The sequence below is a fragment of the Apodemus sylvaticus genome, chromosome 8 (assembly GCF_947179515.1).
Source record: "Apodemus sylvaticus chromosome 8, mApoSyl1.1, whole genome shotgun sequence".
In the NCBI taxonomy this organism is placed as follows: Eukaryota; Metazoa; Chordata; class Mammalia; order Rodentia; family Muridae; genus Apodemus; species Apodemus sylvaticus.
Window position 1 is genome coordinate 64,177,255 of NC_067479.1, and position 28,000 is coordinate 64,205,254.

At 46.3% G+C, this 28,000-nt stretch overlaps 1 protein-coding gene across 1 annotated transcript; it reads left to right on the forward strand.

Annotated features, from left to right (window-relative positions):
• Fdft1 (farnesyl-diphosphate farnesyltransferase 1) lies at window positions 1-27,981 on the forward strand. The gene is made up of 8 exons (XM_052191228.1): window positions 1-217; window positions 9,771-9,868; window positions 10,925-11,108; window positions 15,424-15,552; window positions 17,880-18,071; window positions 22,046-22,222; window positions 23,219-23,371; window positions 27,411-27,981. The coding sequence occupies exons 1-8, from the start codon at window positions 119-121 to the stop codon at window positions 27,630-27,632; spliced, it is 1,254 nt and encodes a 417-aa protein (XP_052047188.1). The 5' UTR covers window positions 1-118; the 3' UTR covers window positions 27,633-27,981.
• Window positions 27,982-28,000: the final 19 nt, after the last annotated feature.

The following is a 28,000-nucleotide window of genomic DNA, read 5'->3' on the forward strand; positions in this document are numbered from 1 at the left end:
GGTGGGCGGGACGTCCGGCGCTGGCCCCGCCTCCTCGCCCTGCCCACTCCCCGGCGTCTAAACACAGGTGGGATCGGGACATCCCGACAGGTGAGCCCCGCGCCCGGCAGTCGCAAGGATGGAGTTCGTCAAGTGTCTAGGCCACCCGGAGGAGTTCTACAACCTGCTGCGATTCCGCATGGGAGGCCGGCGGAATTTCATACCCAAGATGGACCAGGTAAGCTGAGCATCCCTACTCCCTCGCAGAGCTGTGGCCGCTGCCTGCACCGGAGGTCTCTTGAGGGTGGTCTCTGACGCCCTGGTCTCCACGGAAGGCGGGATCCCTGCCTGGGTCGCGCAGCCCACATGGGCCCTGTCCCCTTGCCAGGCCCCGCCCTCCCCCACCTGCCTTTAAAGGTTTCTGCCTATTCAAGCCATTGGTTTTCTTGGTAGTTTGACTGCATACTTTGCTCCTCTAAGCTTGGAGTTTATTTTTACTTAAATGGGTACGTTCCAGAATTGAGATTAGATAAAGAGAACAGGTTCGAGGAAAATTTTGAGAACATAAGGAACCCTGTAGGAATTATCATGACTATCTTCACTGGAATGAAACTTACTTCGCACCCACCCACTCCTTTCAGTTTTCAGACATCACCTCCCCCATAAGCTTCCCCGCCTTCCTGCAGCCACTGTTTTATTCTTGGGGGCTTCCTACGGTTTTTGTTGTTGTTGTTGTAGTTGTTGTGTTCAAGTTCCTACTAGCTGTTGGCTGCCAAAAGGTCAAAACTTGGTTTTTGTTCAGATTTCATCCGTCTGTACCCTTTCTTAAACCCGTGCTTTTATGATAATATGTATTCTAACAAAAGTATGTAACTGTTGTATGAAGACACATCCCGTTAACTTAGTGGGTTACATCGAAAACTTAAAATGTATCCCCTTTACTGGAAACGTCAGACAAATGTATTTTATTTAAGGGTATTTTACTTTTCTCATTCAGAATCCTCACTTTTTAAGATTTAGCTCTTTAACAAGTGCTGTTAGCCTTTCAGCAGACCCGGGACACCTGCGCGGTGATGGGTGCTCTGTTGGGTAAAGCATGGCTAGCGGTGTAATTAAGAGAGTAGACTGCTAGGATCCGCGAGGACCTAAATGCCAAGAGTAGGTTTCAGGGGAGAAGGATGGACAGTTGCTAGATTCGCAAGGGTAAGTGATCAATGCGAACAATCTGCTTCACAAGGCAACTAACTTGGTCTCCTGACAGCTCCAGTCACAGGTAGCTCATATGCCACCCCTCCCCCCCTCCCCTTCCCCCTCCCCCTCCCCCTCCCCCGGAGGCCGATTCACTCTGCCTTCTCCTGATAGTCACTACTCATTCTGCCTTGCCAGGAATCTTACAAATAAGTGTTACAAAATTGCTTTGTGGAAACCAGAGGATGGCATTCTGACCTGCAAGGTTTCCTTACCTGCCTTCTGTAGCACTGCTTAACTTACACAGTTAAAAACCAAAAACCACTTTCAGGTGCAAGAGTCTGTATTTCAGTCTCCTTACAGTCTTAAGGCTCTCTTACTTGAATTCTGGATTTGATTTGATTTTTTTCAAGAGTGGGTCTCACTCTGTAGCCCTGGCTGTCTTGGAACTCATTTAGTTGATCAGGCCAGCCTTGTAACTCACAGAGATCCACTTGCCTCTGATTTCCCTGTCTCTGTCTCCTGAGTGCTGGGATTAAAGGTGGTCACCAGCCCTTGGCAAATCTGAATTGTAAGCAACTTGAAAATAATCTTTTCTTCTGTGCATGCCTTTACTGCCTTGAACAAAGTAGCTTGTCAAAAATGTGTGCAGGTGAATTAGTGAACAGACCTGCCTTGGGGAAGCTTCTAGCCTTCTAAACCAGGTGCCTTTGCCTGAGTGTGGCAGAAGAGTGACTGTCATAAGGGAATTTTACAGGAGAGAAAAATCTCTGCTAGTTAGGATGCGAGTTTAACTTTTTCAGGGTTGCCTGAAGGAAATAGAGCTTTCAAATGTCTCTGTGGCTTTTGTGAATAAATATTTGCTTGGTTCAGCTGTAATAGGATTTCTTTGAGCGCGGACATGATGCCGTAGGTGGACACTTCCACACCTGACCATGTATGTGACGTGTCGCTTTCAGAATGCATGTATGTTAAAAGCATTGTAGAAAATTACCTGTCAGCTGTGTATATGTAAGGCATATGTGAAACACAAAACAATTGCAGGTTTGGATTTGGGTCCCACTGCCAAGATATCTCATTGCACAAATCTTCAGAAATCTAAATACTTCTATCCTGGAGAAGTTGTACACTGAGCTTTTACAGGGTGAACCTAAGATAAAGAATCTCTAAAAGCTGGGCAATGGTGGTGCACACCTTTAATCCCAGCACTTGGGAGGCAACAGCAGGCAGATTTCTGAGTTTGAGGCCAGCCTGGTTTACATAGCGAGTTCTGGGACAGCCAGGACTACACAGAGAAACCCTGTCTTGAAAAACCTAAAAAAGAAAAAAGAGAAGAAGAAGAAGAAAAGGAATCTCTGGGTGCAGTCAGTGTCGCTTGGCCCCCTGACACCTGGTGAGGGCAGTTGGCTGCCTCTGGGGAGGTGTCCTCACTGTCTTCCCTCAGCCCAGGAAGTTCAGGTTTTAGGAAGCTTTGGACTGAACTTCCACCCTTTTAGAAGCTGCTTTTAGAGCCCAGGGGATATTTAATCTTTGTTTTGGAATACACAAGTATTAAGACAACTCTGAAGTATTAAGACGACTCTCCTAATCTTTAAGAATACTGATGGGCCTGGCATAGTGCCACACATGCCTTTAATCCCAACATAAGGAAAGGAGATGAAGGTGGATCTCTATGAGTTTGTGGTCAGCCTGTTCTACATGTTGAGTTAAGGGCTAGCCATAGATACACAGTGAGATCCTGTTTCAAATGTCAGACCCAAAAAAAAGTATTGCTCTGAAGCTGTGCCTTTTCTCCCGTTATTTTCCTATGGTACGTTTCCTAAGCTGTGTACCTCCTTTTTCTTTAAAATTTGGTTTCCATAATTGCACAATACTTGGGGCAATTTTAACCTGGTTACTTCAGAACTTTACATTTCTTAATGATGCCTTCATTTCTAATTCCCATACCTTAAGATGGGTATTAACTTAAAACACTCTTTGGTCATTTTTGATTTCTGAAACTCGATTTGTGGTTCAGACTGGCTTTGAACGCTGAGCCTCCTGGGTGCTGGGATTGCAGGTGTGAGCCTCCATGCCCAATTAAAATGCATTTTCATTACAAAATACTTGATGCAGAAAAATATCAAAAGTTATATATAACAAACCACTGCATCTGTATCCTGTCATAATCTACTTCATTCTCTATATCTTATTAAGAAGTTAAATACTCAGAAACACCTAGAGCAGCAGACCTTCCCAGATCTAGCTCAGAGCTAAACACACTTGTTGATGGCTCCCAGTGGAAAGTATCGGCAGACTAGGCACCCCTGCGTCTGATGTTGGCCTGCCTGCCCCATTCTCATCTTCGCCTGGCTTTTCCAGGCTGTCTCCTCACACTGTAGTCTTAGAACTGTGGACACCTGTCTCGGACCTTTTCCTCTGTCATTTTGCCTTGCTTGAAAGCCTTTTGAAACTGAGATTGTGTGCCTTGCCTTTTAGTTAGAGCCATAATAATTAGCGAATGTTTATCCGCTCTTGGTATGTGCCTAACACTATTTTACATACCTATCTGTTATGTAAACACACAGTTGCCCTTGGAGAATCTGTTTTCCTGTTTAGTAGCTGGGACTCAGAAGTTAGTTACCTAAGCTTCCATAGCTGTGGTGTGGTCTCGTGGAATTTGGATCTCACAGTCTGGCTACAGAGCTTTTTCAATCTCTTTTTAAAAAAGATCCATTTTTTAAAAATTTTCTAATTGTGTTGAGTGCTACAGTGTCTGTGTGGGTTTGTGGAAGTGAGTGCAGTATCTTGTTGAGGCCAGAAGAGGGCATCAGATATCCCTGTCGCTGGAGTTATGGGTGGTTGTGAACTGCAGACACTGGGAGCTGAACTCTAGTCCTCTTCAAAAGCAGTGCTTGTTCTTAACCGTTGAGCCATCTCCCCAGCCCCTCCAGAGCTCTCTACCCCAATATGCTGCTCATCCTTAGGGTAGTGAAGCACAGAAGTACATTAAGCAGACTGTTCAGAGCCAGCTAAGTGGTGGACACATCTAGGTCTGATGCACACAAATGCCTGTTCTAACTAGGACTACCAAACAGCCTGACTGGCTCAGTGGCACAGCGGGTAAAGGCACTGCCAGCAAGCCGGACACCCTGAGTTTAATTCCCAGGACCCACCTGGTAGAAGGAAGTTGTTCTACATAGCTGTGGCACATGACACTATAAAAATAAATACGGACAAAATTTTACATAAATATATATATTTTTTCAAACTGAGCACAGTAGCACATGACTTTAATCCCAGCACTTGGGAGGCAGAGGCAGGTGGATTTCTATTAGTTCTAGGCTGTGAGTTCCAGGTCAGATGCTGTTGAATAGCTATTTATTGTTAGAATTTTTTAATTAAATTTCTTTTAAAATGTATTATTGTGTGTGTGTATGGGTGCACATATGCCACTGCATACACATTTGAGGGGTTTGTTCTCTCCACCATCTTTACACAGGTTGCAGGAATTGAACTCTCGTCACCAGTCTTGTTTAGCCAGTGTCTTAAGCTGTGGCACCTGACCAGCTTCCCCCTCAGCTTTTACTGAGGACAAACCGTCCCAAAGCTTAAGGCTGCAATTATGGAGGTTGGCTGAACCACACCTGCCGCTTCCTGATACTAGTGAACTGCCAGACAATGGCTAAGCGGTAAAATGTGCTGCGTGCTTATTTGATCCTACTTTTAGGAAGCCAGAGTTAGTGGTTTATAGTATAGCTGTTAACGTAGCTCACAGTTGTCTGGGACAGCTGGACTCATTTCTCCACAGCCTGCCCAGCTGACAGGCAGCTTGTAGCTAATGAAGGGGTGGGTGGTTAGCAGGCTACAGCCAGAATTGGGGAGACATACTCATCAGCCAGCAGGCTTGTCCTGGGACTCATGGACACTGGAAGGCAGCAAACCTCTGTATGCCCGCTTCTCAGACTTCTGCATTAGTCACATCTGTTACTCAGGGAACCAGGTTATGAGGGAGGAGAGAAAGACTCCTTCTTGATGGGAAGTCACAAAATTTTATGGCCATGTTTACAACTTACTGTACTTTATCACTCTTAGTAATCTGAAGGGGACAAGTAGTAGTATTGCTGCCACTTTGCGAATTACCAGTATGGTTTTCCTCTCAACTTTTAAGTATGCCTCTGAGGTGCCCAGCCAGGCCTGGCCACATGCGCACCTCTGTGCTTCTGGGTTTTTTTTTTTTTTTTTTTTTTTTTTTTTTGGTGTTTTGGATTTGTTTTGTTTTGTTTTGTTTTTTTTTTTTTTTTTTGAAGGCAGGGTTTCTCTGTGCAGCCCTGGCTGTCCTGGAACTCACTCTGTAGGTCAGGCTGGCCTCGAACTCATAAATCCGCCTGCCTCTGCTTCCCAGAGTGCTGGAATTACAGGCGTGTGCCACCACCGCCCTGCTCACCTCTGTGCTTCTAAGTTTGGAGCTGTTGGGCTCCAAAAGCTCAGGTGTTGCATGAGCCTGGCTAGCAATCCAAAACGGTGTGTGATTAAAAACAGGAACTAGGCAAGAGACCTGACTGTGGTCAAGCCTGTGCTCTGTCGGGAGAGGAAAGACACACAGTCTTTCAGACAGAAATACGCAGTCACAAGAGGCTGGAGTAGGCAGATTTTAAGGGTTGTGATGTAGAGTGGGGGGACTGTGTACCTCTCTCCTCTATAAAGGAGATCCGCAGCCCAGTGAGAGCCTTGGAGACTGAAGGCTTTGGTTTCCTCCATGAAGGGAAGTGGGTGGCCATGGGAAGGGCAGAGAAAGTGAGGCTTGGGCTATTCCTTCTCCCAGAGGGGTTGGTAATCAGTGTGTTTGCTGAGCACTTTGCAAGCCCCTGGGAGACCCCATCCCTAGTGGTGAGAACTGAACCCAGGGCTTCATGCATGCTGGTCACGTGCCACTGAAATCCATGCTGTGGGACATGGCATTCCAAAGGAGGAGGCAGGAGGCTCCTGTGAGCCCAGGAGTTTAAGACCAGCCTAGATGCCACGGCAAAACCTCAAATAAATAAACAAACAAGTAAGAGTAGTCCGAAGTACCTCTAATTAGTGGAAAATAACTGGAAAATTTATTTCCCTTCATTCAATATTTCTTAAGTAACAACAACAATAGCTATACCTGACAGATATGTACCCTGAACTGTTATTAATATTGAGAACTGATTATTTCTATAACAAAAAATAAATGTGGGTTTAGGCCAGGCATAGTAGTGTCAGGCTTTTAATCTTTGAACAGGCAGACAGATCTTTGACTAAGTAGTAAGTAAGACATTACCTTAAAAAAAAAAATCAAGTTCAAATAATTTGTCTTTTACTGAGCATATTAGCACATCTCAGTGCTTCACTGAGCACAATTAGCACATCTCAATGGACTACCTCACTTGTGTGACATTACTCAGGCCACAAAATGCTTCGAAGAAGCTGACCTTTTCCAAGGAGATCTGACTTGTGTGTCCATTCTAACTCTTACTATTTAGCCAGGCATGTTCTGGTCAGTAACTTAATCTCTGTGTTTCTTTCTCATCTGTAAGATAGTACAGAGAGCTACGGGCCGGGCCGTAGTCACCTCTTGCCAGCTCCCGGCTTGGAATGAAAGGAGGTTGGTTTCCTTTTGTTGTTTTCCTTTATGCTAGAAGGTCTTGGAGTTTAGCCTAGATCCCTCCTACTACTTCATCTTTCACCTCTGCTTCCCAAGTACTACGCTTGGCTAACAGCCTTATTTGGCGTGGCGGCAGAGCCTGATTTGATTGAGGGTGAGGCTTCATTTGTCCCATTTGGTTTATATATTCGGCTGCATTGCTTAAGAGTTGTTGTTAAGAAATCCTGGGGTCTTAATCCAGGCTTGTGGTTTGTTTTCTAAAACACTAAAGAGAATGACCCCTGTTACCTGTGTGACAGCATGGACAGCCTGCTGACCATCCATAAACATTTAGAAAGGGCTAAAGGTAATGTTTGTATTGTGTTTGGCATGCAGTGCCTAGTAAGTGGCAGTTATTAACTTTGGCGATGGCCATTCCTGAGCTTCATGGGTTCTGGGGGTTTGGTTTTCCCATCCTAAGCACAGCTGGCTTCTTACACACAGGGGCAGGACTGGCAAGGGTGGTTCTGGTAGTTGGGGCCTGGAGCCCCAGTCTGGACACCCCGCCTCCCTAACGAGTGGTCTGTACCCTTGCACTGAATGCCCTTTGAGCCCTGTCTCCCTCATGCAGTTCTGGGTGTGCACTTAGCTTCAGGCAGCAGTGGGAAAATGGGAGGCTCTAGGGACAGTAGCTGTGACATACTGGGAGTCCACAACCATGAGAGCTTTCCAGCACCCACTTAATAGGATTATTCTTGGTCATTTTAGGGACCTGTTGTTTAAGGCGACATACTGAAACGGAAACAAAACAGAAAGGCTGCAGAGGGACGCAAGTCCTGTAGCTTGTCTGTTTCGGGTGTTGGGCGAAGCGTGTTCCCTAAGCCTGCTCTTCTAACCTAGTGCCATTGTCCCTTTGCAGTCCTTGCAAGTCGTGGTGAGAGCAGATGCTAGGCCAGTAGTCCTGACCTTCCTAAGGCTGTGGCCCTTTAATCCAGTTCCTCATGTTGTGGTTACCCCCAGCCATATCATTTTGCTATTTCATAACTGTAACTTTGCTACTGTTATGAGTTGTGATATAAATCTCTGCTTTTTCAATGGTCTTAGGTAACCCCTGTGAAGGGGTCATTGACTCCCAAAGGGGTCGGGACCCACAAGTTGAGAAACACTGCCCTAGAAACACAGCAAAGAAATTTGTGGGGCATGGTAACAGTAAGCTTTGCAAAGAGCTGCTCACCTTGGGTGTGGTAGATCACAGCTGTAATTTGAGCAGTCAAGAGGCCGAGGCAGGAGAATTGCCATGAGTTCCAGGACTGTCTGGGCTACAAGAGTAAGTAAGACTGCCTCAAAAGAAAACAGTTACTCAGTTTTTTCCAATGAAATTTTGTCTTTCCACATTTTGAAGAAGTTCCTGACTTCTAAATTGTCTGTGAATGTATTGCTTTATCTTATTGAAACTCTACAGGTTATTAATGTGCTAGACTGAGTTTTACTTATATGTTGATCAGTAAATAGTAGTTTTCACTAATAGATTTTATTAGAAACGGCAATAAAACGAAACTCAGGATTCTTTTTTTCTTTAAAAGAAAGTCTTAACTCTTTAGACAAAATAATGTGTGTCCGTATTAGGAAATCCAAATAAGAGAGCTCACAGGACCCACCAGGGTGCAGGGCTCTCTAACATTTCCAGTGCAGCTGTGGGTTGCCTTCTAGCATGTGTGTTGTGTTTCAGAAACAACTCCCTCATTAGATGTGTTTCCCGGTTGTTAAAATGAGTGGAGATAGTGGGTAGGATCGTGCAGGAGGCAAGTGGGAACGCTGCTCCTTCAGCTCAGTACTCCTGCTCACAAAAGTTCTTATAAAGCACACACAGCACACACACAACACAAAAAGCAGTTTTGTGTTGGCATTTGTAGTAAGACACCTTCCAAACCTCCTGCTCCTTGCAAAGTTTTCTCTTGCAGAGACCAGGTTACTGCACATGGCTGGTTTTGCACTTCTGAGAACAGGATAGTAAGGTTTCCAGCAGTCCTAACAGGACTAGGAACTGCAAAAGCAGTACAGCAGTAGTCGAAAGCCAGATTCTCTTCAGAAGAAAATGCTTGAAGTAGGGTTAGGAAGCCTCGGCTAGAGCTGGGCTCAGTCCTGACTATGTGTGTACAAGAGCCGGAAATGAGTAACAGGGAGCTTCAGAGGGTTAGGGGTTATTGCTTTAGGTGGACCAGTGTGGTTGGCTAGTGCAAAGACATGTTCAGTGCTGGATGTGGTGTTCATATGCAATCCGGTAGAGGTAAAAGGGTTGCCTGAGCAAGTTCGAGGCCAGTTTGGTGTACACAGCGATTTCCGAGTCAGCCAGAGCTACTTAGTAAGATTGACCGTATATACAAAGAACACTTCAGTTTACCAAAGGCCGGCTGAGTGGGTAAAAGGAGCCAGAGGACGGATAGTTTAGTTTAGGAAAGACTGTCACAGGGAGGGAAACCCATCTTCTCAGTGCTGCGCCCGGCCGCTCCCCCCTTCCCCGGGTACTTCTCCCCTCCCCCACCCCCCCCACCCCCGCCCCCAGCTTGTGGGGACACAGACCAGCACCAGAGTAAGGGTAAACTGTGGTTCGTGCTGCGGGGCGTGGCCAGAGGCAGGAGGGGCGTGGCCCCAGGCCCGCACGTGTTGCCGAGTGAGGCTTTCTCTACTCTGTCCAGAGTTAGCCCTATCAGATCCCCGCCCTGCGGTGGGCGCCTTGCAGCTCCGTGGGGCCTATGGAGGAAGGGCTCTGCGCCTCACTCCCATGGCAGCCGCCGGCAGCACCAAGGCCATGGCCCTGGTCAAGCGGACCTTGGTGCTGAGCCCGGTCGCTGCGCCCAAGACTCCGGGGTCACCCCCACGGGGCTGCTCCTGGCCCACCACCGCCTGGCCTTTCAAGGACTGGTCCCGGGCACGGAGCCCGGCTGCCAGCTGCCTGCCCCAGCCTCACTCCTGCTCCACGTCTGCCACCGCCGTGTGTCTTCTCTGCCCACAGGACTCGCTCAGCAGCAGCCTGAAGACCTGCTACAAGTATCTCAATCAGACCAGTCGCAGTTTTGCCGCGGTTATCCAGGCGCTGGATGGGGACATACGGTTAGTGGAGAGCCCTGACTTGGGGAGGAGTGCTTTTCCAGAAACCTTTGAGTCACTGCAGCCACGTTGACACACCACTTAGAATTATGGGCTCCTTGTTGTAGCCCAGGCAGGACTACCTCCCCCCACTCTGCCCATGTGTTTACTTGCAAATGCCCTTCCAGGCACCTGGCCATCCACCAGCGTCCTTTTAGGCCAGCCCTTTCAGAGAAGGGGGTGGGGCAGCCATGTTGATTACCTCTTTTAATCCTGGCACCGGCACCCACCCTCACTGGCCGGACATTTTTCTTGACTTTTGTCACCTTACATTTCAAGCATACTGAGCCTTCAGAAAGTCCCTCTTCTGTGCATTGCACACGAGTTTAGAGCAGTTACTGTACCCGTGACAGCATTCATGCTGAAAAGTGTTCCATCTGCAACAATCCTAGTGCCCTCTAAGCATTGCCTCTTGCCGTGCAGTGGTTAGAGAGAAAACATTCTTAGAGCAGCAGAACATCCACCTGCTAGGTTTCCATTTTACTCTTTATAAATAAGCGGTAGAGATCATTACTCCCACTTAAGGCAGGAAAACAATTGTTAAGTGCCAAGTATGGCAGGCTTTGATGTCACTTCTAATCCTGTAAGACAACTTTAGAAAATGGCCTGGCACAAACTAAAGTACTTACTTAGTTAAGCTTTTGAAGCAGGGTCTCACTTTATGGTCCCAGTTGTCCTGATCGCAAGATCTTCCCGACGCAGCCTCCTAAGGTGAGATGACAGGCCTGAAGCACCGCCCTGATTACATGTTCTTCAGAAATACATATTTAAAAAACAGGCTGGTGAACTGGGTTACCACACTCGCTGCCAAGCCTGACAACTTGAGTTCAGTTCTCAGACCCCACAGGGAAAGGGAAGTTTGTTTCCTGAAGTTTGTCTTCTGACCCCCGACACGTGCTGGGCCACACTCATGCTCGTTCGCACACACCACACACATTGTTTTACACACGCCAGATAAGTAGATGTTTTTTAAAAAAGTACATGCTTAGTAGCATGTTCCTAGCCTTTCCTGTTTGACAGGCATGCGGTGTGTGTGTTTTACCTGGTTCTCCGAGCCCTGGACACGGTGGAGGACGACATGACCATCAGTGTGGAGAAGAAGATCCCACTGCTGCACAACTTCCACACTTTCCTCTATGATCCAGAGTGGCGGTTCACCGAGAGCAAGGAGAAGGACCGTCAAGTGCTGGAGGACTTCCCCACGGTATGGGCTCCCTGGGCATATGCTGTCGGTAATGCCAGTGCAGTGGCTGGCCTGTGAGCTGAGAGGTGACGCGAACAGGCTGAGGGCAGCTGAGAGGCCAAAGCCAGGCTTTTTCTGGTTGGAATCCCAACTTGGTAGTTGGTAGTGAGGTATATAGCTCCTCCCTATATACCTCAGTTTTCCCCTCTGTATGGCAGAGATAATGACAGCTCCTAGTCCTGGTAGTGTTGATACTCTTGGGGCTGTGACCCTTACAAAAGGCTGTTACTGAGAAGTCCCAGGTCCCTTCTTATAGGAAAATCTGAAATTCACATTTTATGTCTGAAGAACTGTCAAAATATTAAAAGACAAAAAGGTGGCTCTCCAGGCTGGATCACATGGGCCTGTTGACTGTGGTGTATCCCGCAGGGAGGCTGGCAGCTTAGGGTTGCTGCTCAGTGTGGCTCACACCTTTGGGCAGGGCGTGGGCTTCTGCAGCAACTGAGGTGAGATCTTTGGCACTTTCTTAATTGAGTTCTGACTCAGTGTCTCAATCTGTACTTGAAGAACCATAAGAGTTGGATAATTTCTTATGTATATAGTTCTTACATCAGTGTCTGGTGCATGCTAAGTATTCTGTAGGTGTCAGCTCTTGAGATGGATTATAGGTAAAGTCCCAAGCTCTAGGGGCCCTAAAGTTCATGGTGTACATGGACCTCACTTCTAGAATTTGCATCTTCAGCAAAGTCACGTGTTCTCTGATACCCTAAAGAGGGCACTTGTCTTGTGCATAGTGTTCTAGAGTTTTGGAGAACAGTCCTTATATAAAAATAACTTTTACAATAAAGGAATCTAGTCTATATGTCTGTGTAGGAGGGAGTTGGGTGAAGAGAAGGGGAGCCCAGCCAGGTTTGAGGAAGATGGGCTGTTTCCAGCTTGCTGAGATCCTGTTTTCAGGGCCAGAGACGAAAATACAGTATGCTGTGCTCTGAGTGTTCATAGGGCATCTGCAGGTTACCGAGGACCCTAAAGCTCTAGGGAAGGTACTGGTGCTTTGGTGTCCTCGGGATCCCTGATGGCCAGCGAATTCAGTTATTCTGACGACCATATAGACATCCAGTGGTGACCCTTTGAGTTCTGCTAATGTAGATGAAGTGCTGTGAGCCACTTGGTTGTACCTTCTTAGTAGCAGAAGTGGGTTTTGTTTTTGTTTTTCTCTTCAGCACTAAGTATGAAACCCAGGGCCTGTGATTACTAGGTACTCTATTACTGCTCTATTTCCTCAGCCTGTCCCCCCACCCCCTTTGGAGACAGTTTCTCAGTAATTTGCCCAAGCTGACCATGAACTCACTTTGTGTTTTAGGATGCTCTTGAACTTAAAACCCTCCTACCCCAATTTCCTGAGTAATCAGACTTGTCTCCAAAAATACATTTTTCTTTGTTTTTTGTTTTGTTTTGCTTTTGAAGCAAGGTTTCACTATGTTGCCCTAGCTGGTCTGGAGCTAGCCATGTAGGCTAGGCTGGTCTCCTGGTGCTGGGATTAAAGGTGTGTGCTACCAAACTGCTTTTCATGTAGGCACATTATAACCTGTAAAGACTTTCTGATCATGGGATAATTTTATTGTATGGATCATAAAAATTCCAGGTAGCCTTATCTACTCACCAGAAAGAACACAAAAGTGTGAGAATGCTGAAGGAATTTGGGGAAGCTAGGTAATTTTCAGACCCTCATCTAGTGCGTTTGTAAAGCCCAGCTGTCTATGCGTGTGGCAGTGTATTCAGAGGAGAATATTCTGCTTTGGAGGGTTTCAGAGGTGAGCAGTACATAGATCTTGGTCTCCTCCTGTTCGCTCAAGAGAGTTTGGAAGCAGTGAACTCTGTAGGGAGAGAGGGGACTGAAAGCAAGGCCAGGCCCCGCCGGTGCTGCTTGTACTGGTAACTTTTGTTTGTTTTTCTGAGACAGGGTTTCTCTGTGTAGCCCTGGCTGTCCTGGAACTCACTCTGTAGACCAGGCTGGCCTCGAACTCGGAAATCTGTCTGCCTCTGCCTCCCAAGTGCTGGGATTAAAGGTGTGCGCCACCACCACCAGACAACTATTAACCTGTATGTCCTGCTGAGTGTGAAGCACAGTGAGGCCGCGCTCTGTATCTGAGGGTGGGGGACCCTCGCTCTGGGAATCCTCTTAGGAGGACACAGAAAAGATGTGTTCAGAGAAGTTGTAGCCAGGAAGACTGGCCCTGGGATATCTTTCTTTAGGAGTAAAGGATCCCTCAGTGCTACACACAGAGCTGCAATAGGAAGGGAAAGGAACCCAAGTGTGTTGGTTTGAAACAAAACTATGAGGTACCAGGCATTTTAAACTCAGACCTAAAGGGTCCAGGTTCCAAGGCTGGGTAGATAGAATGTACTTTAGAGGACATCTCTCTCTCTTTCTTTCTCTCTCTCTCTCTCTCTCTCTCTCTCTCTCTCTCTCTCTCTCTCTCTCTCTCTCTCTCTAAATACTGCATGCACTCTTGTTTTGAGAATAAGCCAAGTGAACGCGGTTTGTTTGATGCACATCACGGGCCCATGAGCCTGTGCAGCCTCTTGCTTGTCCGCTCAGCCTTTGAAATGTGCCACCACCCTGGCTTACACTGTGTGTGGTGTGCCTATACTTTCTACATTGTTGCGTATGAGGGAAACGAAGGTATGGAACAAATAAAGTTCTTTGCCTAAACAGGGAGTCAGGATTGGCACCCAGGGTGCTCAGAAACCTTGTGCTTAACTCGTGTGTCTCTTTTTGATGCTTCTTTAAAAATTGGCAGCTGAGTGAGGTGGGGCAGCAGAGGCAGGAGGAAAAGGAGTTCAAGACTAGCCTCAGCTTTGTAGTGAGTTTTATAGACCAGGATATATGTGAACTTGTTTGGAAAACAAACAAACAGAAAGCTTAAAGGGCAGGAAAGGGTTAAAGGTGCCAGGCATGCTGCCTTACATCTGCTATTCCAGAGAAGCAAAGGCAGGAGGACCAGGAGCTTGACAGTTCTGAGTATGGAATGAAAGCCTGTCTCAGGGGCTGGGGGAGGGGTAGGAACAACAAAACAGCTTTAATCATAACCTTTCCGAGACCTCCTTTAAGGTGAGGAGCTTGTCTTGAAAGTCGATGGAAGTGCCATAATCTCTTGCCCTGTTTGGGATTTGGCCTTTATTGTCCCAGGAGACTTGTCACCGTACTGTGCCTTCATGTCCTTGGAGTGGCCAGCAAGTGATACAGGGACCTGGGAGTGCTCCCTCCTTGTGGCTTGTGTCATACTGCAGAGCCTGAAAGGAAAAATAGTTTTCCTCAGGGTTCCAGCAAGGCAGAGTTCCTGTTCTGCTGGGCTCTTCTGTTTTCATTTGTTTCAGTTCCATAACTACATTCCAGAATTCCAAATTTTGGAATTCCAAAAGGCCACTAAGGATGATCAGGTGCCCCTTTTGAGGTGTTTGTTTTCCTGCCCTGTCCTTTTATAAACAGAACTGCCCTTGCCACAGAGCAGTGTGGCTAGGAACCATCACAAGGGAGGCGCAGGGATCTGACCCCAGCAGACTGTTAGGCAGTGTCAGTTCACGTAGGAGTTGCCCTGTGCCTCCCACTTGGATCAGCTGTCCTAGAAGAAGAGAGTTCTGAAAGACCAGATTGGTTTTTATGTAATTTGAGGAGGGAGGAGTTAATAATAGTTGATGTTCATCAGAGATGACATGGCTGCTCTGGCCAGCTGGTGTGCCCTTGGCCCTTCCTGAGGAGTGTGTCTAGCTTTTCTTACACAGCTCTCTCACACAAGGTCTTAACATCACCTGTTCATAGTTCAGTGCTTTGTGATAACAACTCAGCTGTTTTTTTTTATAAACTTTATGGAGGGCTCAGCTGTGGTGGCACACACCTGAAGAGAGCCTGAGACAGGAGGATTGTGAGTTGGATGTCAGCTGGGACAACATAGTGAGATTTTGCCTCAAAAAATAAGAACAAAAGTGTTACTGTGTTTATGTTGTATGTTGGTAACTTTTAAATGCTTTTTTGAGCTTGAGATAATTGTGTAGTAGAAATAATACTGTATTTTTATATGGATCTTAGGCTTACAAGGAAGACAGCACTGGGTAGTGGACATACAGAGTTAAACTGAGCTCCTTGGGTAATTTAAAGATACGGCCTTGGAGTGAGAAAGACGCTGGCTTCATGAGTCCTTGGGGAACCTGACTGGTTCAGGGAAGCAGCTGCCCTATCACTGACCTGTGAGCTCTACAGGGTATGCGTTTCTCTCTGGTACCATGGAGTTTGCAGTCTAGTGTGTTTGATTGTTTTTTTGTGGTCTCATTTCAGATTTCCCTGGAGTTTAGAAATTTGGCTGAGAAATATCAAACAGTGATCGCTGACATCTGCCACAGGATGGGCTGTGGGATGGCAGAATTCGTGGACAAGGATGTGACCTCCAAACAGGACTGGGACAAGGTTAGTATCAGTAGTCAGGGTCCATATCTGCTATGTAGATGGCCAGCTGTTCCCATGGTGAAGCTCAGAACGAGGGCAGAGTACTCCTCAAAACCACTTAGCTTACAGTTGAATGTTCTGTCAGTGACAATACATGTCCCACAGGGCGTACTGTTGCCAGGTGAATTGTAAGATTGGCCCCAAGTTGCTATGAAAATTTAGATAAATGGGCAAATACTTTCCTGTAACAGAAATAGCAGTGCTTTTCAAATTTTTAAAACAATGCTTTGTTTGTCATTGGCATTTCCCTTTCCATTATGGAATACTGGGTATGCACCTGCTTTAGTGTGTGAGTCATCAGAGGAGTTAAGTTCTTCTTTTGCTTGTGGAGTAGCTCAGCAATAGAGTGCTTTCCCAGCATGCCTAGGGCCCTGGGTTTGATCCCCAGCACTGCCAAAAAAGAAAGCCTAAAAGAGAATAGGAAGGATACATTAGATGTAGCCACATTTTCAAGCCTTCTTTCTCAAATGTCTGGGAAGTTTAGCCATATCCAGAGAGGCCCTTCTTGTTCTCGCTGTAACATGTCCAAGGACATAGAAAGTGCAAGAGAACAAGAGATGGAAGTCCCAGCCTGAGGCTCATTCATAACTTTGACTAATCCATTTGTAAGGATGGGGCATTCATGGCCTCCATCTCCCATGAGGCATTCCTACCTTAGCACTGTTGCTACTGGAGATTTCCCAGCATGTCCTTTTAGAGCAACACTGAAACCATAGCAACTGCTGACGAATGGTGAACAGAGCTATCTCTGTAGGCTTGGTGCATCTTCTCTCTGTGGGCAGGTCCATATTCCTGGGAGAATGGGGAGAGGGCGTGAGGCAAACACAATAGCTTATCTCGCCAGCATTCGTGCTTACTCTCAGTGTGGGGTGCAAGCCAGGCTAGCAGATGGTAGACTACAATAGATTGTTTATCTGGACAAAGGAAATGACATAGGAGTGGCTTGCTCACTAATGTGTTGACCTCTTAAAGAGGTAGAGAGTTTATGTGGTTTGTATTTCTTACCGTGCTTAGGTTCAGATCTTGAAGTAGACTGACATGATTCATTGAGGCAGTGTGGATCCAGGGGATGCAGTCAGACCCTGGGCTCTGACCTCAGCACTGAACAAAACAGACAAAAACCGAAGCATGGCCAGGTGTGGTGGCACATGCCTTTAATCCCTGCACTCCGGAGACAGCAATCTCTGGGAGCTTGAGGCTAGCCTGGTCTACATAATGAATTCCAGGACAGTGAAGGGCTAGTTACACAGAGACTTGACTAGCAAACAAAAGAACCTCAAACTTAGGGGGATGTCTTTTGAACTGTGTCTTATACTGTCTGTCAGTCACTGTGTGGTGGGTGTGAGAACAGTTTCTGAATTTCAGTGAACGGTTAAAAGTCCTAGCCAGCTCTCGGCATGGCTCATTCAGTATCTACCCCTTTCCTTCTGCACAGAGCTGTTTAGGAGACATACTTATGGAAGAAAGTTCTAACCAGATATAATTGAATGTAATTGAATTATTTTTCCCTCGGCTCTAAAAGGCAGATGAATTATGGGTCTCTTCTCTAAGTGTTTCTACCCAAGAACCGTTACCTTGAAATGCACTTCTCTTAGCATTATAGATGCAGATGTACTTTCCAGTATCTGGTCTATAGATTGATGTGACTGTCAGCAACATGTCCCTCTCGGAGGGTGGGGGCAGGGTGCTTTCACAGGAAGGAACTTCTTTGGCAGGTAAACATTAGGTTTCCCCAAAATCTTGGTGAGACCTTTTCAGAACTGTTGGTAAGGCTGGATTCATAGTTCAAAAACCTTCTTATCCACCTATGACTGCCTACTGTATAACCCCAGCTACTCCAGGGCCTAGGTGGGAGGATAGCAAGGTCGAGGCCTGCCTGGGCTGCAGAATATGGCAGAAGTAAAGTGAGCAAGATCTGCCAAGCTCTGCAGTTCAAGCTCTAATACGAAAAGGAAAGGGAAGACAGACAGACAGACACCTACCTTTGGGTCATAGCCCTAGGCTTCCCAGATTAGTGCTGTGGACAAAGTCACTGACTACTGGTTCTGTTTCCTCGTCTGTGCAGTGGAGGGTATACAATAGTAGGTTCTCTAGGTGTTTGCCTTCAGAGTGCTTACTTGGAGTCGGGAACACAGTGTGGTGACATCGTGATTGTGTGTGCACTTGCTGTGTTTTAACCAGAAGGAGAGCTCAGATTTTCTGTTCTCAATTTGCTGTTTTGTAGCTAATGATGCCTGACAAGGCCGTGTCTGTGTCCTTATTAAAGTACTTTGCTCAATCTCTTGCAGTACTGTCACTATGTTGCTGGACTGGTGGGAATCGGCCTTTCTCGTCTATTCTCTGCCTCAGAGTTTGAAGACCCTGTAGTTGGTGAAGACATAGAGTGTGCCAACTCAATGGGTCTGTTCCTGCAGAAAACAAATATCATTCGTGATTATCTGGAAGACCAACAAGAAGGAAGAAAGTTTTGGCCTCAAGAGGTAACTGATAATGGGGTTACTTGGGGAAAACAGTTTTAGACTCTGAAAACTGTATCATCTAACCCAGCAGTTGCAAGTGACTAAAATAAGTCATTTCCTTTGGTAGACTGGCTGCATCTAGGGATTCAGGCTCTTTGAATGGCTCTGACCCATTTCTCTTCTCTGAGCAGACTTCCTCCAAGCCACAGATATGTCTCAGGCAAACCAACTTAATACCCTAGCTCTCGGGGCTCAGGCATTTCCCTGAGTGTATCTGTAGCCAGCCACAGCCTGTAGACCTGCATCATAGGTGTCCAACACAAACGGGATGGATTGGACCAAGAAGTCTCTGACAATGAGGGGCAGAAGGTGCTGCAGTTATGGCTCATGGAATCATTTATGCTAAGAGTGCAAGGCTGTGGGTTCAAATCTCCAGCTCTTGGGGCAGGAGTGGAGGTATAAGGGGTGCTGGGTAGGAAAAAAACTACAGATGTCCATTATATAAGAAACAATTTAATTAAACCACGTGCACTTATAAAAGGCTTGAATATTCCGTAATTGTTCCCTGTGTTCACTCTTGCTTTTTGTAAAATGTTCTTCTAAAGCCAAATGCTTTTAGATTAAAAACAAAATAGTCACAGAGTGATGAAATTTGCAATGTATATAACAGATGCAACATTTATATTCTGACTAGGCTTGAGATTCTCCAGCCTCAGCCTTGTGGGTGCCGAGATTGCAAGAAAAGAGACCAGCCGTGTCACAAAAAAGTGAGTGAGAGTAGGGTGTTTACACGTCCCAGGTGACGTGGGCAGACAGATTCCAGAAAGGCTCCTGCCTGGCGCTCTCCTGTGATGCCTCCCTCCATGGTGGAGAGTGGTAAAGGCCTTGTAGGATGACGCCCAGGCATCTCTGGCCACCCGTAGAAGAGGAGTCTGACTGTCCTGACCCCAGTCTCACAGTCTCGTGTGCCTGTGACTCATGAGCACCAGTTCCTCAGCCTGTACTGGAGGTGGGACAGAAATGAGACAAACATCTACTCCCCAGTGTTAGTGTCAGCTCAGACAGCCTGGAAAGGAAGGCCACCAAGATGCCATTTCTTATTAGGCAAGACTGCAGGGCACTGTGCTGCTTGAGAGGCTGTTTATTATAGCATTATGTGTAAAGGTAAACTCTCAACATTTCAAATGTCTAGTCACAGGAGAGTAAGGGTAGAAAGAGCCACACTGCTACTGTAGAGTCACCTCCAGTGGGAAAACCAATCTGCAGAGCCTGCTATGCTGCAGTTTAACTGGAAGGTTCTCTAGTGTTTCTGTAGCCATGTTGCAGTTTTAGGGATACAATGCAGAGGCACAGTACTTCGAGCATCCATGAGGCTGTGGTTTGATCCCTAGCACCAACTGTGGGCTTTGGGGGCGGGGGCGGGGTAAGAAAAAAGGAAGAAAAAGTAATCCGTTATAAAATGATTTTATAGCAGAGCTGGATATCATGACACCGTCTTGCAATCCCACAGCCCTCAAGGTTGAGGATGGACATCTTTTGCTTCAAAGCTAATCTGAGTAAACGCTCAAAAAAAAAAAAACCGTAAACAAATTAGTATTGAAATACTGAAGTTGGGCAGGGGTCTGGGGATCTGCTTCAGAGGCAGTGCTTGCTAGTCCCTGGGAGACTCTGGCCTGATACCTGGTCCTGTGAAACAGTGAACAAAACCTCCTGCTGCTACATAAACGCGGCAGCATGAGGCTGCTAGGCTCTCCAGGCTAGAGCCTGTGCTCATGCGATCTTTGATTCACAGTAGACCGAGCTCGGTGCCTGTTTTCCTGGCACAAGCCTCCTAAAACCTTTGAGTTCTTTTGTCTTACATTTTTGGAGCAAGATCTCACTATATAGCCCAGGCTGACCTAAACTTACGCTCATCCTGCCTTGGTCTTCTCGTACAAAGATTGGAGGCCTTCAAAGACAGACCTAAAGGAGTTTTGCCAACAGAATACTAATGACTGTGTGCTCCTAACAGTTTGTGAGTAGAGGATTGGGGCTCAGTGTGCCACTGATAGATTCCTCCAAGGAAAACGGACAAGAGAGAGGTACTGCAGAACGCGGAAGGACTGGAGAGAGAATTGGCATAGATTTCATTGATACTGTTTCCATGATGAGGTCTCCTTCAAAACCCCAGATGGACAGGGATTCAGTTTTAGTAGCTGAGTAAGTGGAGGGGCCTGCAGGGCAGCACAGTGGTGAGGGCAGGGAGGTGCCACAGCCTTCTCCCACAGCTTTACTCTGTGTCTCTAGCCTGCTGTCTGCATCCTTCATGATTGAGTACTGAACAGGTGACAACGTGGGACTTGCAATGGGCATCTGAGCTAGGAGAGCATTCTTGTAGAGTGAGCCCTCAGCCTGCTGGGTGTCAGGAAGCGCATATGAACTGTGATTTTCCCAAGAGGCCCAGCTTAGGCAAATGACACAGATCATTAGTGAAATATTTTTGCCAGACTTAACATTTACAAGAAAAGCAGGGCGAGTGAACACTATTGGGATTAAGTCGGAAACACAGAAAAGTTGAAAAGGCTTCCAGGACCTAACATACCCTTTTCTTCAATAAGTTCATGGCTAAGGTACTCAGTGGTACCCAGCATATTTTGGATGTGGATCTTGTTTAAATTTGAGCAAACTGGGGCGGGGGTGGCAGGAGAAGGTACATTTGGAGAGTGTTTTATATTAAGTATTAATCATTCATGTTTAGATATGACCTGATATTTTATGAATATAAGAAAGGTAGGGACTATAGCTCAGTGGTAGAACACTTGCCTAGCATGCAAGAGGCCCTAAGTTCGACGTTTGGGAATTCATCATATATTTATAAAACAAATTTACCTCTACTTTAAAATAATTTCATGAGTAGCCTGTAGATTAAACAAACTTGTCTTGCGTCAGTAATTGTTGAAGCAGATTCATTCATATATTTATTCATTAAGTTTTTGTTTTGTTTTCTGGGTTCTGCAAAGCATCTGGTACCTTTTGTCTGGGTAGATTTGGGTGCATATTAAGAATGGATAACCTGGGCTGGAGCAGTCACTCAACAGTTCAGAGTGCCTGATGTGTTGTCACAGGACCTGAGTTTGGTTCCTACCACCCACATGCGGCATTTACACACATAGACACATAAAGTATATATAAAAATGGATCTCTAATAAATAGTCATGTTTCATGATTTCAAATTAAAAATCATGAAACCAAGTCAAGTAGGGTGGCCACATACCTATAATCTCAGTATTACAGACATTGGGAGACTGGGCATTTGAGGCTACTTAATGAGATTCTGGTTTCAAACAAACAATAACGAAAGACAAAAAAAAAAAAAGGCCCTTCCCACGCCAAAACAAACTACTGAACTCTTCATGTTTTGGAAGTGAGGGTCTGAGAGCCCTGCTCTAAGAGCGGTTTCTACAGTTTAGGGAGGCCATGGCCCTGCCATGCAGTTGCTTATTTTTCTACACATTCTTGCCCAACAGCGTTGTTAGTGCAATTGGCAGTCTTGGGTTTGGAACATTCTGTTGGTGGTGCTGGGGTTGTTTTGTATTAGCTGGAGGTGTTCAGTCATAGACTCACACCCTCCCTGCTAGCAGAAGACCTCTATATGCTACGCTAATTATGATACTGCTTGGTGCATGCTGCCTTATTTATTTATAAGGGAACCTTCCCACAGGCCATGCTGCCTCTCGTGTCATTCATTGACTGTGACTGGGCACTGTAAACAGCTGCTACCTGAAGCCTAAAGCAGCTGGATCTCAGTGAACAGTGGAATGGTTTCACTGTACATAGCACAGCTCATTCATGTCTTGCTGTGGGTTTTTGGTGTTGAGGATGGAATTCAAGCCCCACGTGTGCTAAGCTTGCACGCTAAATGATCTACATTGAACCCCTACGGCCCCCACAGGAAATCTCACAACACATATGAATTCTCCACCTGTTGACTTGTTCTGTCTTTGCTGACTGGCCAGGTGTGGGGCAGATACGTTAAGAAGCTGGAAGACTTTGCTAAGCCAGAGAACATAGATGTGGCTGTGCAGTGCTTGAATGAACTCATAACCAACGCCCTACAACACATCCCCGATGTCATCACCTACCTGTCAAGGCTCCGGAACCAAAGTGTGTTTAACTTCTGTGCTATTCCACAGGTATGAAGTGGGGTGCCAAAGGAGTAGGGTGCTCGGGCTGGTAGAATGTAGCTTCTTTCTTGCTCTGTTGTGTTCAGGGTCATGGTGTCTTAGCAGCATTCACTACCTGTCTCAGGAGTAGATAGGGGCTACGGCAGAGTCTTTGTATCACGTTCAGGAAACAAGGTTGACTGCTCCAGAACCTTCCTTCTGGGGTTTACCCTTTTTCCATCAACTGTTCTAAACTAGCTAGATCATTAGGCTTATAAAGCCTGGGCCTCAGCCTAGATGACCAGCATGCTGGCTAAACTGAGTAAGGCTGTTAACATGAGCCATGGCTCAGCAGGCCAGAGCTCTTGCTCTGAGTGAGCTCCTCATTTAGATTGCTGGTCTTCCATCCCGCATTGCCTACACACGGAAAACAATAGATACACGCAATAACTTACTTAAGTTTTGTAATCTTTTTATTTTTGTACCTTTACCAGTTATTTCTATATTAACTCACTCAGAAGCTTGGCTTCATCTTGTCCTGACAGTTCTAAATGATCTCAGCTAAATCTATATGGCTGTCCTGGGTTTCCATCAGCCCAAGAGTCCCTTACCTTTGGCCACAGGAAGCCATGACCCTCTCCCCTCCTATTCTCATTTCACACTGTTTTTAATGTATAATGACGATATCCATAAGAAGATTAAAAACTCTTTCCAGATACTATTTTGAAATGTATATTCAGTCTACTAACTGCTTTAGTATGGAAAATGTTAGATTTCTTTGTGTTTATAAATAAGACAGAATCTTCTTGACTAAATGACAGAGTAATTTAACCCTGTTGTTGAGTATGGGGAGCTAGGAGGGTAGAACCTTACTGGCCTACTCTGGGTACTGCTGCTTGGCTGGCACACACTGGCTCTTTGGCACTTGTGCATGCCACAGAAGGGCTTCGCTAATTTATGAGTGTCTGGAGCGCCTGTTGCTCTGTCTTCATGAACTGAGAGTCTCCCCTCTCCTGTTGCCTGTAGGTAATGGCCATTGCTACACTGGCCGCCTGTTATAATAACCAGCAGGTGTTCAAAGGAGTAGTGAAGATTCGGAAGGGACAAGCAGTCACCCTCATGATGGATGCCACCAACATGCCAGCTGTCAAAGCTATCATATACCAGTATATAGAAGAGGTGGGTTTTCATTGAATTTTCTGGTAATCTTTACCTGTTTTTACACATTAAGTCATGTCACTGTTTAACCAGACCATGTTCAGATAGTAGATAGTTAGTCCTCACTACTTAGTGTTATAGTTTAGAGAGTAGTTGGTATCCCTTGTTGGAGAACACACACACAGCCCTGCAGGACGCGGGTGAAGACATGAAATGAGTATGCATGCTGAAGCCTCAAGGAAGACTCGTGTCTCCTGAGCTGTGAGATGATCGAGGCCAACCAAGCTTGTGTGCTGGGTGAAGGATGTGACATGGAGGCTTTTGGAAGCTAAGGCAGAACATGGCTGAGGGAATCTCAGATTATAAATGCTCATGTCCTGACAGTCAGTCTGGTATGTTCTATCTTGTCACAGACCTCACCTGAAAAACCCCAGTGGGAAATAGAGACAAAGTAAGACTATGAAGATGCAGTCAGTTCTTAAATGAGTTTTGTTTTGTTTTCCTGTAACTCTTATTCAAATGCCAAAACCACTGTATAAAGCAAAACATACCTCCCCAAGCTGTGCCGGCATGCACAGGTGGCAGTGTGTGACTGGAACTTGGAGTCTGCCCAGCCTGCTTTTAAACACACTGTAATCCTTCTCCCTCAGTCCCCAGACACTGGGACTACAGGCGAGATTTGGGAATTACCCTGGCTTACTGGTCCCTAATTGTAGAAAATTGTTTTTGAAAAGTTGATGAGCAGTTGAGTTCATGTTGTATTTTGTGTTTTTCTTGACTGTTAGTAAGGGCTGCTGGTAGCTGAGTTTGGGGGCAAAGGTGGCACGGGGTGTTTGTGTGAGTGCTGCTGCTGGAACTCTGCCACTGTGTCCCCTCCTTATCTGGCTGCTTTTGTCACTTCAGGGCAGAGTTGAGTAGTTACAACACAGTAGCCCAGATAGCTAAAAATAGCTTCCAGCCCTTTAAGAGAAAGCTGGCTGACCTCTGATCCGGGTTTTCCAATTTTCTTTAGTTACTTCAGTGAAATGCAAGGTAAAGACTGTATTAATATTTAAGTTGATAAAGAAAAAAATAATCAAAATTGTAAAGTTCAAACATTAAAATCTGAGCTTTCCTGTCAGCCTAATGGAGATTTTCCCAGTGATGTTTTATAATGAAGACTTGGTGCCTGGAAATATAACTTAGCTGGTAAAGTGTTGGCCTAGCATGCACGGAGCTCTAGGTTTGAGTCCCCAGCACCCACCATATAAACCGGCCAGGGTGGAATATGGCTATAATCCCACTATTGGGGAGGTAGGGTCAGGAGTTCAAAGTCATCCTCACATTTATGGCAGGTTTGAGGCCAGCCATAGCTATGAGGCACTGTCTTCAAAGTCAGTCAACCAGTCAAGATGTATATGAGGTCTGTGGGTAGGCTGATCTGTAGATATCTAGATATCAGCTAGATCCGATCTTGTTTCTCCTCACAGATCAGTTCTGTACTTATAGGAAAGGAGATTATATCTCTTCTGTAGTCTCTGTCTCCTCAGTTGTACTGAGAATGTACCAGGAAGAGGCTTCCGAGAGGCCCCTAATGCCTCCAGAGAGGTGCAGCGTATGTAGGCCTGTGTCCTGCAGCTCAGGTGGACAGACCTCAGCAGTGGCTGGAGCAGCTTACATATCCGTCAGCCCAGGAACTCTCCCTGCTATCTTGGGCAAACACCTGGAAACTTACATCCCCTACTCTGCCAAACTGAATTCCTTGGCAAGGGCCATTGTTTTCATGTTCCTGTGCCTTTTTTATTTTTACTCTTGGGGCATCCTTAACATTAGCCACTTGGGTGTGTATAACCCAGAAGAGGAAGAAATAGTTTGATGGTCTTTCTGATGATAAGCCCAGTAACCAGTTTGTTTCAAATTACCATCTGCCGTCATTTGACTCCGGGGCTCTTTCTCCTCGGAGCCCTTGGCTTTCCCGTCTTTGGCGGTGACTTTGACGGTGCTACTTAACCTCTGTCCCTGCTCCTGAGCCTTTCTGTCTCTTCTACTCACTCCTTGGGTGTTGGGTTGCTCTGTGTTCAGCCTTCATCATTTCCCATCATGGAGCTGTTTGATGGCTCTTACCCAGCTAAGGCCTTGGATGTGAACTCTTAGTGACACTGCCATCTTCCTTAGTCCTGGGACCCCCTAGAGCCCCCACATATCCACACTACTTTCATAACTGCATCAGCCTCTGATCAGTGTGCGGGACTCAGATCTGCAGAAGGAAGGGCATGTATGGAAGGGGGTGCAGGTTATATAGCATTTGTTCTGACCTCATTGGCTTTGCGTCACTATAATGGACTACCTGAGGTAATTAGCTTACAAAGAGAATGGGTTATTTTGGCTGAGTGTTGGGAGTTCCGGCTTGTGGCAAGGCAGCACATTTATGCAAGTGCATAGTGAAGTAACATCCTCCCCTCTCCACTATCTGGAAGGGAGGGAGGGAGAGAGGGAGAGAGGGAGAGAGGGAGGGAGGGAGGGAGGGAGGGAGGGAGGGAGGGAGGGAGGGACCGGCCCCAGCCTGTGGGTAAGGTAGAGTGTGAGGGTTTTCACTCCTGTTCGTAGTGCTGATATGAACTTTGAAATAGTTTTAAATTATTTGTTTTTGCATATATGTGTATATCTTGTGTAAGTGTCACGAGTAAGTGTAGGATCCTGTAGAGGCCGGAAGTGAGTGTCTGAGTCCCTGGAGCTAGAATAGCAGGTGGCTGTGAGCCACTCTGTGGGTGCCAGGACCTGAGCCCAGGCTCTCTTCACAAGCCACAAATACTCTTAACCACTGAGCCACCTCTCCACCCTCCTACACTTTAAAAAATAATAGGGCCTAGATAGATGGCTCAGTAGTTAAGTATACTCACTCTTGTAGAGGACTTGGATTCAGTTCCTAGCACCCACGTGACAGCTCACAGCTGTTCCAAGGGATTCAAAATGCCCCCTTCTGACTACCACAGGCACCAGGCACATACATGATACACATACATACATACATACATACATACATACATACATACAAAACACTGATAGACATTAAAAATAAATCATCCCCCCCAAAGGTAAGTGTATATTGTATACACGTAATCCCAGCCTGTGGGAGGTTGCGGTAGAAAGGTCAGGCGTCAAGGCCAGCCGGGACAGTATAAGCCCTGACTCTAACAAAAACACTAAAGAAAATTTAGTATGACCTTTGGGGGGGAAATATCCATTGTATAGTGAAAATTTGATACCATCAGCTTCATGCTTTGTTTATTACACATTTATGTGTGTGAGCTTCAGATCCGAAGCTGCACACCATTGCACAAGTACAGGCTGGAGGCATTTGATTTTGCCTTATGTGTATGAATGTTTTGCCTATGTGTGTATATATGCACCATGCATGTCCCCCAGAACTGGTGTTACAAATGGTTTTGAACCACCATCTAGGTGCTGGGAATCAAATCTGGTCCCCGTGCTCTTAACCATGTAGACATTTCTCTAGCCCCAGTTGTCTTCACAAAGATTTGCTTTTTTTTTTCTTTTATGCACACAGGTGTTTTGCTTATATGCATGTCTGTGTGTGCAGTGCCTATGGAGACAGGAAGTGGGTGGTGGATCCTTTGGGACTAGAATTTCAAATGTGAGCCTTCATATGGGTGATGTGATCAGATCTCTTAACTGCTGAGCTATCTGCCTATTGGAGACTGGAGTCTTCCCCATCCAACACATGCTCTTTGGTCAACCTGACTCCATTGTGCCAACACGCACTGGGCACCCACTCCATGGCTGCCACTGTGGGTGGCTGGGATCTGAAGCTGCATGGTCACTGCTCTCCAGGCACTTAGTGGCTCCTTGGTGAGGTGTGTGGTGCACTGTCCTTGCTTACTGGGCCTAGGCGGTGCAGCGGCCTTATCGTAGAATAACAAGGGATTCCTGTTCTTAGAACCTGTTTTGACCTTGGTGACATGAACTAAAGCACCTACCTGTTGAGAATTGTTAGAAGAAAGCACGGAAAATGTGAGGTACTGGAGGCAGTGCTAAGTAGCTTCTCTGGTTTCCTTAACAGATTTATCACCGGATCCCCAGCTCAGACCCATCGTCTGGCCAAACCAAGCAGATCATCTCCAACATCAGGACACAGAGCCTTCCCAACTGTCAGCTCATCTCCCGGAGCCACTTCTCCCCCATTTACCTGTCATTTATCATGCTCTTGGCTGCCCTGAGCTGGCAGTACCTGAGCACCCTGTCCCAGGTCACAGAAGACTACATCCAGAGAGGAGAGCACTGATTTTGTTGAGCTGGATGGACGTTCTCGTGAAGTGGGTTTTTCCTTTTCCTCCAGGCGGATTATGACTTCCCTTGTTTTTCCTCCTGCTCTAATCTTTCGGAGAACGGAGTGTGGGACCTTTAGGAACTCTGCAGAAGAAAGGATGCCCTGCCCTCAGCAGCCTGGTGCTCGCTGGGTCGTGGTCCCTCTGCCTCCTGTAGCCACTGGCAGCGTACTCACTGCTGCACGTTAGCTGGAATGGCCACATGTGATGGTCACAAGATCCTAGTGAACCTGGCTAGACTGCTGATTGAATTTATTTAATTTGAAACAGCCTTTGAATACCTATGACAATAGAAAATGAAGCGACTGTCTGGTCCTTATCTTTC